Source organism: Scomber scombrus, chromosome 18, assembly GCF_963691925.1.
Source record: "Scomber scombrus chromosome 18, fScoSco1.1, whole genome shotgun sequence".
NCBI lineage: Eukaryota > Metazoa > Chordata > Actinopteri > Scombriformes > Scombridae > Scomber > Scomber scombrus.
The window spans coordinates 20,250,917-20,262,568 of NC_084987.1; the positions used below are offsets into that span (position 1 = coordinate 20,250,917).

At 39.8% G+C, this 11,652-nt stretch overlaps 1 protein-coding gene across 1 annotated transcript; it reads right to left on the reverse strand.

Moving 5' to 3' along the window:
- Positions 1 to 1,626: 1,626 nt before the first annotated feature.
- Positions 1,627 to 7,280, reverse strand: LOC134000247 (carbohydrate sulfotransferase 12-like). The gene is made up of 4 exons (XM_062439596.1): positions 6,894 to 7,280; positions 5,830 to 5,982; positions 5,010 to 5,189; positions 1,627 to 4,881 (listed from the first exon to the last, which is right to left on the reverse strand). Exons 1-4 carry the CDS (start codon positions 7,257 to 7,259, stop codon positions 4,333 to 4,335), a joined length of 1,248 nt encoding a protein of 415 aa, XP_062295580.1. The 5' UTR covers positions 7,260 to 7,280; the 3' UTR covers positions 1,627 to 4,332.
- Between the last annotated feature and the right edge of the window lie 4,372 nt (positions 7,281 to 11,652).

Here is an 11,652-nt window from a genome sequence, read left to right on the forward strand (position 1 = left end):
TTCTCATCTCATCAACTTTCAGCTAGAAAAAAATGGACTGCTCACTTGGAAGTCAACTGGCATAAAGCTTGGACAACACCACACCACTTTTTTCTCATCAATCAGGGGTGTAGTAGTGAGGCTAACATTGGAACAAAGCACCCAGGTCCCAAACATGAGGAGGGCCCTCAAAAAGCCTAATGCAGAACAATACAGAATGATAACACTTGTTTTTTTTCTGCAATTTTGAAATGTTATGAAAGATACAAGTAAACTATTACTCCCAACTAAATAAACTTGTAGTAATTTAATCTTACCTCTTCATATTTTCTTCATGTTGTGTGTTGTACAGTCACACTTTGAGTTTCACTATGTATGAAGATTGCAGTGTTAGAGCTGCTCCTAATTATCTCATAATAGAATTATTGAACGTTACTCCCTGTCATGTTAATTACTGTTCTAAAACCTCATTGTGAAAGCTTCACCCAGTAATTACAGTAAAGGAGATGAAATATAGTAAGAAATTCAGGTTGTGCAAACTTTCTTAAATATTTTATAAACTCTTAATATCTTATATATATATCATATTATATATTGTATTAATATCAATATATCGTTGCCAAGGTTGACCCCAGTTTGGGAAGCTACCATTTTTATATTGTTCAACGTAGTTGTTCAGTTCAGTTCAGTTAAATTCAGTCAAGTGCGTTATGGGACGTCACATGATATATTATTCCTGCTTAGTTTACAGCTTCAGTGGTGGAGAAAGGACACATGGGAGCAGGAAAACTATTTACTTGCTGGTCTACACACGACAGTTGTATCAATCTCCTCATCAAACCACTACAACTGCAAAGAGGTTTGGCATTGTTGGTGGGTGGGAAGCCTGTGAGGGATCATGTCCATGTTGCAGATCATGCCATTCTAACGCTACACTGCCTCTAAAAGGTCTTGTAATAAAACTTTTGATAAACATGAATACAGTGACACCTTGAGGATGTCGTGGCAAGTTGTTGCGTAATTAACCAAGTGCCCTCACCCAAGTCAGTGCTTTTGTAGCATGTCGATCAGTTTTCAAATGAAAGTTGTTTAATGTCTCACCTGTGATACACATCATACACCGACAGTATACTGAAATTAATGTACCGTAAAGAGTTTCCTCGTTTTTTAAAAATTTGATAACATTTTTGAGTGCTGCAGTGTTTTTTCCCGAATGATTCCCTCACCCATTTCTGTGGAAATCTCCTCATCAAACCATTATCTGTGGAAATGGGGGCATGCCTTCATGTCAGTTCACAACACGTTCTACTTCATTGCATGTATCAAGACAATACCATGATAAATACTCTGAGGAACATCTGATAATATACTAATATAGTAAGTCACTATTAGTCCTGTGCTGGTGTATCTAATGTGAACAGTTTAATGTCATAATATAATACTGAAGGAGAATGGATCATTCTGTCTGTCATCCACTTGAGACAAGTGATTTGTACAAAGAGAGACTAATGAATCTTCCATCATGCCGCACAAACTTTTATTTCTCTTGTATGAAGACCAGATGATGAATGACACCAAAATACTAATGTAAGTGCAATAATACTTTCCATTTTCTCCATGTATGAGATAAGGAACAAGTCTGTCAAATTGCAGATTCTCTTGTGAATTTATGAAATTTACGTTTTACAAAAACATCAATCACAAAAATAGATTTGGTTTTTTTGGTTTTTTTCTGTGCCACTATTTACTGTTAGGAATTGGCATGAGGTCAAAATGTAGGATAAGGTTTGGCACTGCAGCAGCTGCAACAAACCTTTAAGCTGTTCAAAGTGATGTTGTAGCGTCAGGCCACTCCGGAGGAAAAAAAAATGCATATCAGCAGTCAAACAACAAGTTCCCTAAAAACCCAAGCATGATTTCCCATGTTTTCCTATTACAAAAGCAGCATGTACTCTATCTATTTCTTTTTTTGCCTTACACACATTATACTATCTTACAGTCCTGTTGTTTGTACTTTGAAAGAAAAAAAACAGCCAAGAACAAAACTGCTGACAAATCAAGACAAAAACATAAGAAAATACAACAAAAGAACAGAAATGCAAAAGAGATATGAAAATGTAACTGACGGACAATCCAAACACTAGTGAGTTGGGAGTGCAGGATGACTATGTGTTTTTCCCTTTTTTCCGACCCAAGTGATGACAACTTTTGGGAAAATCAGACATTGCTGAAATAATTAAAAAACAAAACAATAAAATTTCCCCTCACACGTCACACTTATACAAAACAAATAAACCAAAAGGCTGTGATACAACATTGAGACAATACTGTGAACATGTACATTTTAGTGACTTGACACAGAGAATGACCATGACATCACGTACAGTACAAACCACGCAGTATCGCTGTGTGGTAAATGACAGTCAGGGTACACAGAGCGATCCATTGGACACAAGCACTTATAATACGTTCTTACACAATCGTGAATCACACACATTTCCAGTAAGACAGTTAGACAACTCTGCTGAAGGGCTCTGCTGTTTCCTATTTTTCCCAAATGATAGTCACACAAGATAAACAAGGCCCATTATATCAAATATACCTTGTTGTGGCTTCATAATGCTGTTACTGTATAGTGTTCAAAGTAAAAATTAAGTCCTCCTACAAAAATACTTTTTTTTTTGCTGTGTAAACTTTTGCAACCAAAGGCACTATCTTATCTTCCTCTCTTTTCATACAGTATGAATCATGGAGCTGGATCTATGCCCAGATCATGATGTGAATTAATCCTGCCTCAAACCATGATCATACCTTTACTTAGAAAACTCTGACATTAAGACTCATCTTGTATTTAATATGCTAGCATCAACCCAAGCCATGGAGTGGTGTTTCTTCACTTCAGTGCAATAGAATTGTACGCATTCAAATCCACTCCTTGTTGGCTTCAGGTAATGTGCTCAGCTTCTTGCTACAGAACACTGCAATCCATGAAAATACTGCCCTTAAACATAAAAATGTTCGTCATACTTAAGGGGGGAACAACAATACTGTTGTAGTCCTTGTCAACTCATTACATAGTTCAGTGTCAATAACTGCAGTTTGTGCGTGAAAACACAAAGGTGATCGAATGCTGATGAAAACACTGTCATGGTAACAAGCAATAACATAAAATGTTCCCTTTGGAAAAGTCAGTTAAAATATAACAGAGGCTCATCTGTGCACTTCCAGCTGAAATGAAATAAAAAGAATGTTGAAATGCCGGTTTTTACGCCTCAAAGGCAAGCTGAGACAAATCCAGCAATTTGGGTTGGTTTCACTGGAACTGCTTCTGCTTCTATTATGATGATGAGGCTACAATGTGTCATCCATATCATGCTTCAAAAAACAGTCAAATAAAGCAAGCTGCTAAAATATTGTCAAAAATGTTTCTATTAACATAACAGAATTGACTACATGCTGAAACCTAACGTACCGAGGTCTAAAGAAGCAATAGGGTTTGCTGTTGAAGTGGAACATAACACAAGTATCCTGTTAGTGTATGTATGAGGTATAAAGGATTTCTACCTGTTTCTGAAGTTGACAGCTGTCAATAGTGTTTTCAACAAAAGTGTTCAACAAAAAATATCCCTTTCATGCTTAACATAAACATTGCACTTACACAATGTGAAATAAATTAGCTGAAAACTACCACTCTAGTGCAACTACATTAAAACTAATCTAGCTGTTTTTTTGATCGACCACCCCCGCTTCCCCAGGTCCTGTCCACGGCATCTATTGTGGCATCACAACCAAAAGCGTTTTTTATGACATCGCAAACATAGCATATGGCTCTGTGACATCACTTCAGCAAAGGTTTATTTCGCAACCTCCTGCTACAAAGCCTGTGAGGTCATCACAGTTAGTCCCAGCAGAACTGTGATGTCCCAAACGACAGGCATGGCGTGACATCAGGGCTGGGAGTACAAAACACTCTGCGTGGAGGTTTGAATCAAAGACCACACTGAATGTACAGATGATTAGGGATACCTGCTGATATCCTCTTGCAGCTGTGTGTTGCACAATCCACATCCCAACTGTACCACTCTAACTTGTGTGCTTCTTGTTATCTTTATGATTGGTAAAGATTTAATTGAAAAACAATAATGGATAATGGCTATTACCTGATTTTGCTGCATTAATGTGCTTCCTTGGAGGAGTGAGTATCCTTAATAATGTGCACATTCAGTGTAGCATAGACCAAACTGGAGAACACATCTGCAAAGCACATGACTAAGGGAGGTGTCACTGTTGTTAGAGTGTAGTATTATTTTATCACATAAAAAAACCTCTGTGTGGCTGAGTCAGTTTTGAACATCACTCATTGAGGATGGAGTCTGGTTTGTCATAGCCAAAGAGCCTGAAGTCAGGTTCATACAGCTTGTAGAGTTCCTTCCGGGCCTCAACGGGTACTGTGCTGAACCAGTCGGTCTCCCAGCTGCTGGATGTAAGGTTCCTATGAGAGGTGGGGAACTCCACAACATTGTCCACCTTCAACTGACGTAGTAGGTGCTCGGCATCCTCTTCTGCCGTCTCCAAATGGCCCACAAAGTCATACTGAATCTGGCATGGATGGCAAAGGCGATACACCTGCCGCCAGTGCTCATTAAAGGGCATCTCCTTCTCTGTCTGAGGGTCCAGGAGATACTGGATGTAGTGGGAGAAGGAGGGATGGATACCCACAGTGAACGCCTCATCTACAGAGGCGGGAGGTGTCGGCTGGTTGGCGTAGCGGCGCAGCATGACCTGTGCAAAGCGGCGGTAGAAGTCCTCATTGCGCATTTCAAATTTATTCCGGTAGGCGGAGATGAGACGGACAAAAGGGTCCCGCACGAAAATAAACTTGGTGTACTTCTTCAGCTTCACCTTTAATTATTATAAAAAAATTAACTTTAGTAAAACATCACATATTATTACCACACATATAACTGATAATTAATGGAAATGCTGAATAAAAAATAAAATAAAGTGTCAATTAAAGTATAGTATCTGACCTTCATGAGGTGCCTTGCAAACTTTCCGTAACGTTTCCAGAACTTGTTGAAGGTGAAGTGCATGCTGCTGTTGTGGACCAGGTCTCTGGGGATGGCCAGCGGGTCTCTCTGGGGAACGCCATCATGCAGCAGGCTCTCACTGAGAATGATCATGATCCGCTTCCAGTTACTGCACGCTACCTGAGGGTGACAGGGAGCACACATAACAGAATATCAAAAGAACATCTTCAGTTACTACTGTGAAAGATGTGGAAACTGGTGGAAATAAGTGGAAACGTGCTGACATAAAAAACAATGGCTAAGTCACAATTATGTGTGTGAAGTGACTGGCCAGAGCAAAGACATTCAGTACTGTGTCTGCTTCTGGTTTACTCATATGAAAAACTACAAGCTAGAGCTGTTATGTGTATGAACCATGAACTGTTCAGCCAATGAGTGATATTTTTTTTTATTTTTTTTTTATTTAAACTGCAATGCAACAATGTAACTAACACAAGCACTATTATATTCTTAGAACATGTAACAATATAACCAAATACATTTAATATAAAAGATAGCTAGTTATCCTCACTGTCCAGTAGTCAAAGGCAATTAGGTGGGCAAATATAAAATGTGGTACAAAAAAAGACACTTTTCTGAGAGGAAGCCATAAGGGCTGATAAAGATTGAAACAAATAAGAGGCTACAGTGTGGAAGCTTATGAGAGCTGTTGCAGAGATGGGATGGAGATGTTACACTGTCACACTTGCATTATAACTAAACTAAGGTTTTAAACAAAGCAGATTTAAACAAAGCAGTGAAAATGCAGGCGTTTGTGTACCTTAGGAACATAGCAGTAGATAATACCATGTCTGTCATCCACAATGAGGTGATCCAGCTCCTTGTTGGGAATGTCGTCGAACGAGCGGTTTTTGCCAGGAAACACCACGCTATCATTAGCACACATCTCCTGAAGTAACTTCCGCCGCTGCTCCTGGTTATTATATTTGGTAAAGCAAAAAAAGAAGTATTATTTACAGCTAAAATGATAAGAAATGTATTAGCAGACATTTATTTTTCTTTAAAAACTTTTGAGTATTAAAAACTTTCAAGTATAAAAAAACAGGCATCAAATGTTTGATGTGCTTTATACCTTTGCTGGAAGTACCAGCTTCACAAACCAGTAAGAATCATAAAGGTGCAACTTTTTCCCACAGAAATTAATACCAGGGTCAGAGAGATTACTATAATAAAGCAAAATAAGTGAAAACATCTGTATGGTTACATTGTATTTCATTTAAGTACAACTGCTGTTTAGACAACATTTAACACTGGAGAACTTTGGCTTTTATAGAAAAACACATTTCTCAAAGCAAAATATCCATATTTTGATATTGGTACCAATAAAGTATAGAAAAAAGAATAAGGTATATGATTGTTAAAAATACAGCTTTGGTTTAATTTCAAGGAACTGCAAATTATTTATAATCCATCAATGTTACAAGGCTTTAATCCAATCAACAAATCACAAATTATTTTAGTTAGGATTAGTTATTGCTTTTAAAATCCTCCCATTAATACCCGTTTTTTTAGGATCAAGGTCACACTGTTTGAATGAAAAGGAGCTGCTGCTGTCAACAAAATTAGGATTCAGAACTGTGATTGTTGCTGTAAATACTGTGTCCTCTAACAGGCCTTTTTCATGGCTGACAGTTTGACTCGTCATAGCAGGAATAACACAGGTGGAACTAATGACATTAATGATGACTCCATTTTATATAAGTGTCCTATTAAACCATGTCAGTGAGCCAGCATGCAAAAGGCTACTGACATAAATGGAATGCAGTGATTCATTGTCATTCATTTTTATTTATAATAATAATAATAATAATTTCATATATCAACCTGTCTCTCACGGAGCTCTGCTGCTACTGGAGTCAGGTGAATCTTCCACTCCCGTCGAGGTATGTACCGTTCTTCAGCTTTGTCTGATTGGTTGCTTGTTTCAGCGGGGACGGGGTCTGTCGGCTCACCAGTTCCTGGCTCTAAGAACTGGTTAACGAAGGCATCGATGTCGGACAGGAAGGACGGGGTTCGGGAGGTTTGAGTTCGCTGCTGGGGGTGGGGGTGTGGGATTTTGGGACCCGGCGAGACAGGAGTGTTCAAATACAGATGGGAGGCTCCGACATCATCCCAGTAGAAGATGATCAGGAGGATCATGAAGGCTGACCCCAGGACTACAAAAATGCGGAACATCCTGGACGTTCCCATAGTGACGGACTGCTGTGCCAGATGCAATGGCTTTGCTACAGGATCACCATAGCACTGGACTACAACTTTACAGTGCGTCTCTTCAACATCACCATGGCAGCAGATTGAGATAATTACCTGGCTCTTTTTTATGGGATCACCAGGACAACAGATTGTAGTTACAGGGTTCTTGCTACAGGGTCACCATGGCAACAGAGTCAAGGTCCAGGAGCTCTCTCTCACCATGGCGACAGACAGGCGGCAGCTATGATAGAGTCTGTGGCAGGATTAGGCTTATCATGATGCTGTGCACTACAGGAGTGTGCTGTGCAGGTGTGTGACTAGCCGACCGTGGATTAACTCTCACCTCTGCTCCATGCCTGCAGCGACCTGCACACAAAGACAACACACATACTGATGTTTGTGTGTGTGTGTGTGTGTGTGTGTGTGGGAAAGATAGAGGGAGAGAAAACTGCCACTATTTATATGTATAACCACTTCCAATTCTAAAATCTGCTTGGCTCATTTCTGGATAGCATGCTGACACCAGAGAGATTTTTAAAACCAGAGTTATTGCAACAGAATGTTGGATTGTTTTGTAATTTTGCGAGCATATCTGAACAAGAACACATACAGATAGGCTCACACAAGAATTCAGCAGCATGAGAAAAAACAAAGACAGTTTAAGGTCTTTGTGTTGCCCAATTCCCAGTGTTCTTTTAAGCGTGTTTCTCCAACAAGGTGCTTAAATAAGGAGGAATTTAAAAAGGATTGCATACAGCATACAGATTCTGACAAAAATAGAAACAAGGAAAAATTCTAGGAAGGTATTCCTGCGCTTGAAATATAGAGCAAGTCTTACAGTTTATTGGACTCAAATTTTAAACAAGGCATGCACTGAGTTTCTCCTCCCCTCTCAGAGTTGACCTAACGCCCACTCGCAGCAGTAAAATCACAAGAAGTTGTCAAATACCTGCATGCCAGGGAGCTCCACATACCATAAATTATTACGTTTTCATAGCACAAGTATCCTGCTGTGCCCATACCAGGCTACCTATGGATTATAGTACAGTATCAGCACACTTTAATACCAAGCACCCCTGACGAAATAAAAAGCCTCTATGTTAGCAACCTTTGAAAGAGGGCCAACAGAAAATATTTTACAGACCTCACTGAGATACATCCTGCACGCACTGAAGCCTACTGTGCTCATGCAATGTACAAAATGTTATTTTATGTAGTTCTGTAAAGAAGGAGATAGCCTGAGGAAGTCTAGCAAACAGTTAAAGACAAATACACACTTGCCTGTTCAACCTGTGGCTTATCTGAATCACAATTCATTCCGCTTTTCCTCCAGTCTATCTTTGCCGTTTAAAAGTCACTGGGCGTCGCTTTTCCACTCCGACAGACTTCTAAATTTGGAGCTCTCGTTCAACAGTCCTCATTTATTTCCTCTTTCCTGAAGCTAAGAGGGGTCCATTGACATGGAAAATCATCTCTCCCCTCTCCAGTGGCTGCAAACTAAACTCCTCCTCCTCCTCCCCTCCTCTGCACACCAACAAATTAACTGCTGTGCTAATGTACATCATATCAGACGTATCAGGGGCAACGATATTAAGATCATCTCTCAGTGGTTTAATGTGTATCGTTGGATTAAGTGCTGTACTTAAAGTATCATTTTTAACATACACTCTACTTGAGCATTTCCATTTTGTACTGTTTTATACTTCTAGTCCAAAATATTGTACTTTTTACTCCCCCAGCTAAAGTCACTTGATATTTGTCCCTAATTAAGATTTTACACATGAAACATATGATGAGCTTGTAAAATGTAATACATTGTTTAAGGCCATAATATCCATCAGTATATAAAGCTGTCTTGTTACAACTGTAATAATGAAATCTACTCTTTCTCAATCATTGAAAATTCCTGAATCTGTCAATACACAAATATTGTTCATTTCAAAATCATAACTATTGAACACAAGATGTCTTCTACTTCACTGAAGTTAATTTTTTAGTGTGTGTGCACTGGAGGCTTCAAGGTACCACATCACACTTGCATAAGTTGCATACTGGACCACGGTTGGCTAGTTTTGATGTCATAAATCATGCTCGCAGGTCCTGCACAAGCCTTTAAAGCCTCTGGAAATTTGGCTTGAAATAGTAAAAATGCAAATATGATATGAAAGCGGAGAGTCTCATTAAGCATCCACAAGCATCTGAGTGAAAATAAACATTCAAACAACTATTAGAAAACAGCTCATATCGGTGTTTGGACCATTTCTTATTCCCTCTTGTCTCTATAGGCTTAAAATTTAAAGTGAGTAACTTCAACAGATGAATGTGAAAACAACCTTTCTACTGCCAGACTCATCATCAATCATTCCACTGGTCAAACCTCACAGTGTCAACATGTCAATTTGACTGGTGGGAGACTTTCAAATCAGCAACACAGTAAACAGCTACCAGGGATAATAATCCATCAATAACACAACTGTAACAGAGGTCATTTTTCTGCATGGAGTATTTTACTTGATTAATGACGGTCTACTTTACTATTAAAAATTGCATACTTTTTGAAGTTAGGTACATTTACTTGACATTTTTCATGCTGGATTTTCACTTGTATTTTCAGTGTGTGAAATTGCTACACAATCTGAATACTTCCTCTACCACTTCCTACAGTAACTACGGACAATATGGCTTAAGCATTAAATCAACACATTCACGGTTCATGCGCCTTTCTGTGCTGACAAAAACGATTTTGGACGTAGACATTGGCAGCGCTTCCATCCTGTCACCAAGCTCTAGTTTAGGCTACATTAAAGTCACACTTATTAGGATAAATAAACGAGTTGCTTCATAACTCACCTGTCTTTGTTTTCTCAAACCAGCTGTGTAAACAACAAATAAAGCCATACGAGCAGCGTGCGCTCCCCCAACGGGAGACACATCACACCGTCCTGTCCGCAGCAGCCTCCAGCGGATGCCAGACCGGACACAATGTAGCCTTTGACGGGAGAGCAGCGCCGCGGGAACGGGCTGTTCCTCTCGCCGGGAAGCTTTCACCATGTGGCTCGCTTCATTACAACCTCGTATGGGGCCGTTAGCCCCAATTTAACGTGTCGACAATAAAGAGTGGCATCAGAAAACAGCCAGCTTCAGTAGAGTCCGGGTTTTTTAAAATCAATATCATATGCTGTCACGGTGCCTATAGCGCTGTCTAGGTGTCAAAGTAGTGCTCAGCGTTGGAGCAAAAGGTGCAAGCAAATAAAATAAATGTTGCAACTAAAGGGTGACGTGTTTCGTTACTTTCGTGACTGCTCGGTAATAATAAGGAAAGACGAGTGGAAAACAATGCCTTCTCACCTCTTTTTTGCGCCCGCCAGCTCCGAGCGCCGCGTCAGCTGAGCCTGCCAGTGATGCGAGCAGAGTCTCAGCTTCTGATTTTTTCCGTGGAGATGGAGCGAGAAGACGGGAAAGTATCGCGAGAGGTTGTAGCCGAGGTTTCTGCAGAGTGAGCTCATGAAGGGGAAAAATTCACTTTTCTGGGTCAGCTCCAGCATAACATGTCTCATCTCTGAGATGATTTATGGAGACACAAATCACCCCCCCCCCCCACCCACACACACACACACATACACACACTCTCCTCCTCCTCACCCCTCTATGTTCTCTCCCACAGGAGCTGTGAGCTGAAAATAACCTGCTGCACCTGCAAAAACAAATGTCATCCTCCCTCAGAAAAAAAAAGAGAGAGAGAGACCAAAAGAATCATAATTAGGAAACGTGGCTGTAGGGACCTGTGCCTATTTCTGTAACCTCAGGCTACTGCAGTTAAAATGTTTGTTTGTTAACTCTTATGTATCCTGTGAGATCTAACATAACAACAGGCTCCTACAGAGCCGCTGATTTATTTTGCAACACACACACACACACACACACACACACACACACACACACACACACACACACACACACACACACACTGAGCATGAGCACACCAGAGTACAAGATAGTACAAAAAAAAGTCTGAAGAGGAAAAGAAGCTTCACTGATGATGGAAAAGTGGGCATATGTATATCCTGATATTTATAAGCTACTATATAGCTGTTAATTTCATATTTGATTACTTTTAATGATGATTATTACATTTAACATATAAAGCGTTGTAAAGAAATAAAAAAATAACATTCTATCATGGCACTGGGCAATAATCCACTGATGTGACACGATAAGCTTACATATCTGATCTGAGAAATGTGAATTACCCTTGTGTCAAGTACAGAGGACACAGAGTGAATATTGGCTTATGAATATTTGGGAATACTGCATATTTGCCATCTGCATGTCTGCCCTTGCAGATCAAAAGATTATCTCGAAAGAGGTTACTCTAAATCCCCTTCTGGCC

What these genes read in the sequence shown, in the direction of transcription:
- LOC134000247 (XM_062439596.1), bottom strand. Translation starts at nt 7,259, where the DNA reads ATGGGAACGTCCAGGATGTTCCGCATTTTTGTAGTCCTGGGGTCAGCC. An exon ending in TCTACTGCTATGTTCCTAAG is followed by an intron (nt 5,190 to 5,829) that starts GTACACAAACGC and finishes TGTCACCCTCAG; the next exon opens with GTAGCGTGCAGTAACTGGAA. An exon ending in TTGCAAGGCACCTCATGAAG is followed by an intron (nt 4,882 to 5,009) that starts GTCAGATACTAT and finishes TAATAATTAAAG; the next exon opens with GTGAAGCTGAAGAAGTACAC.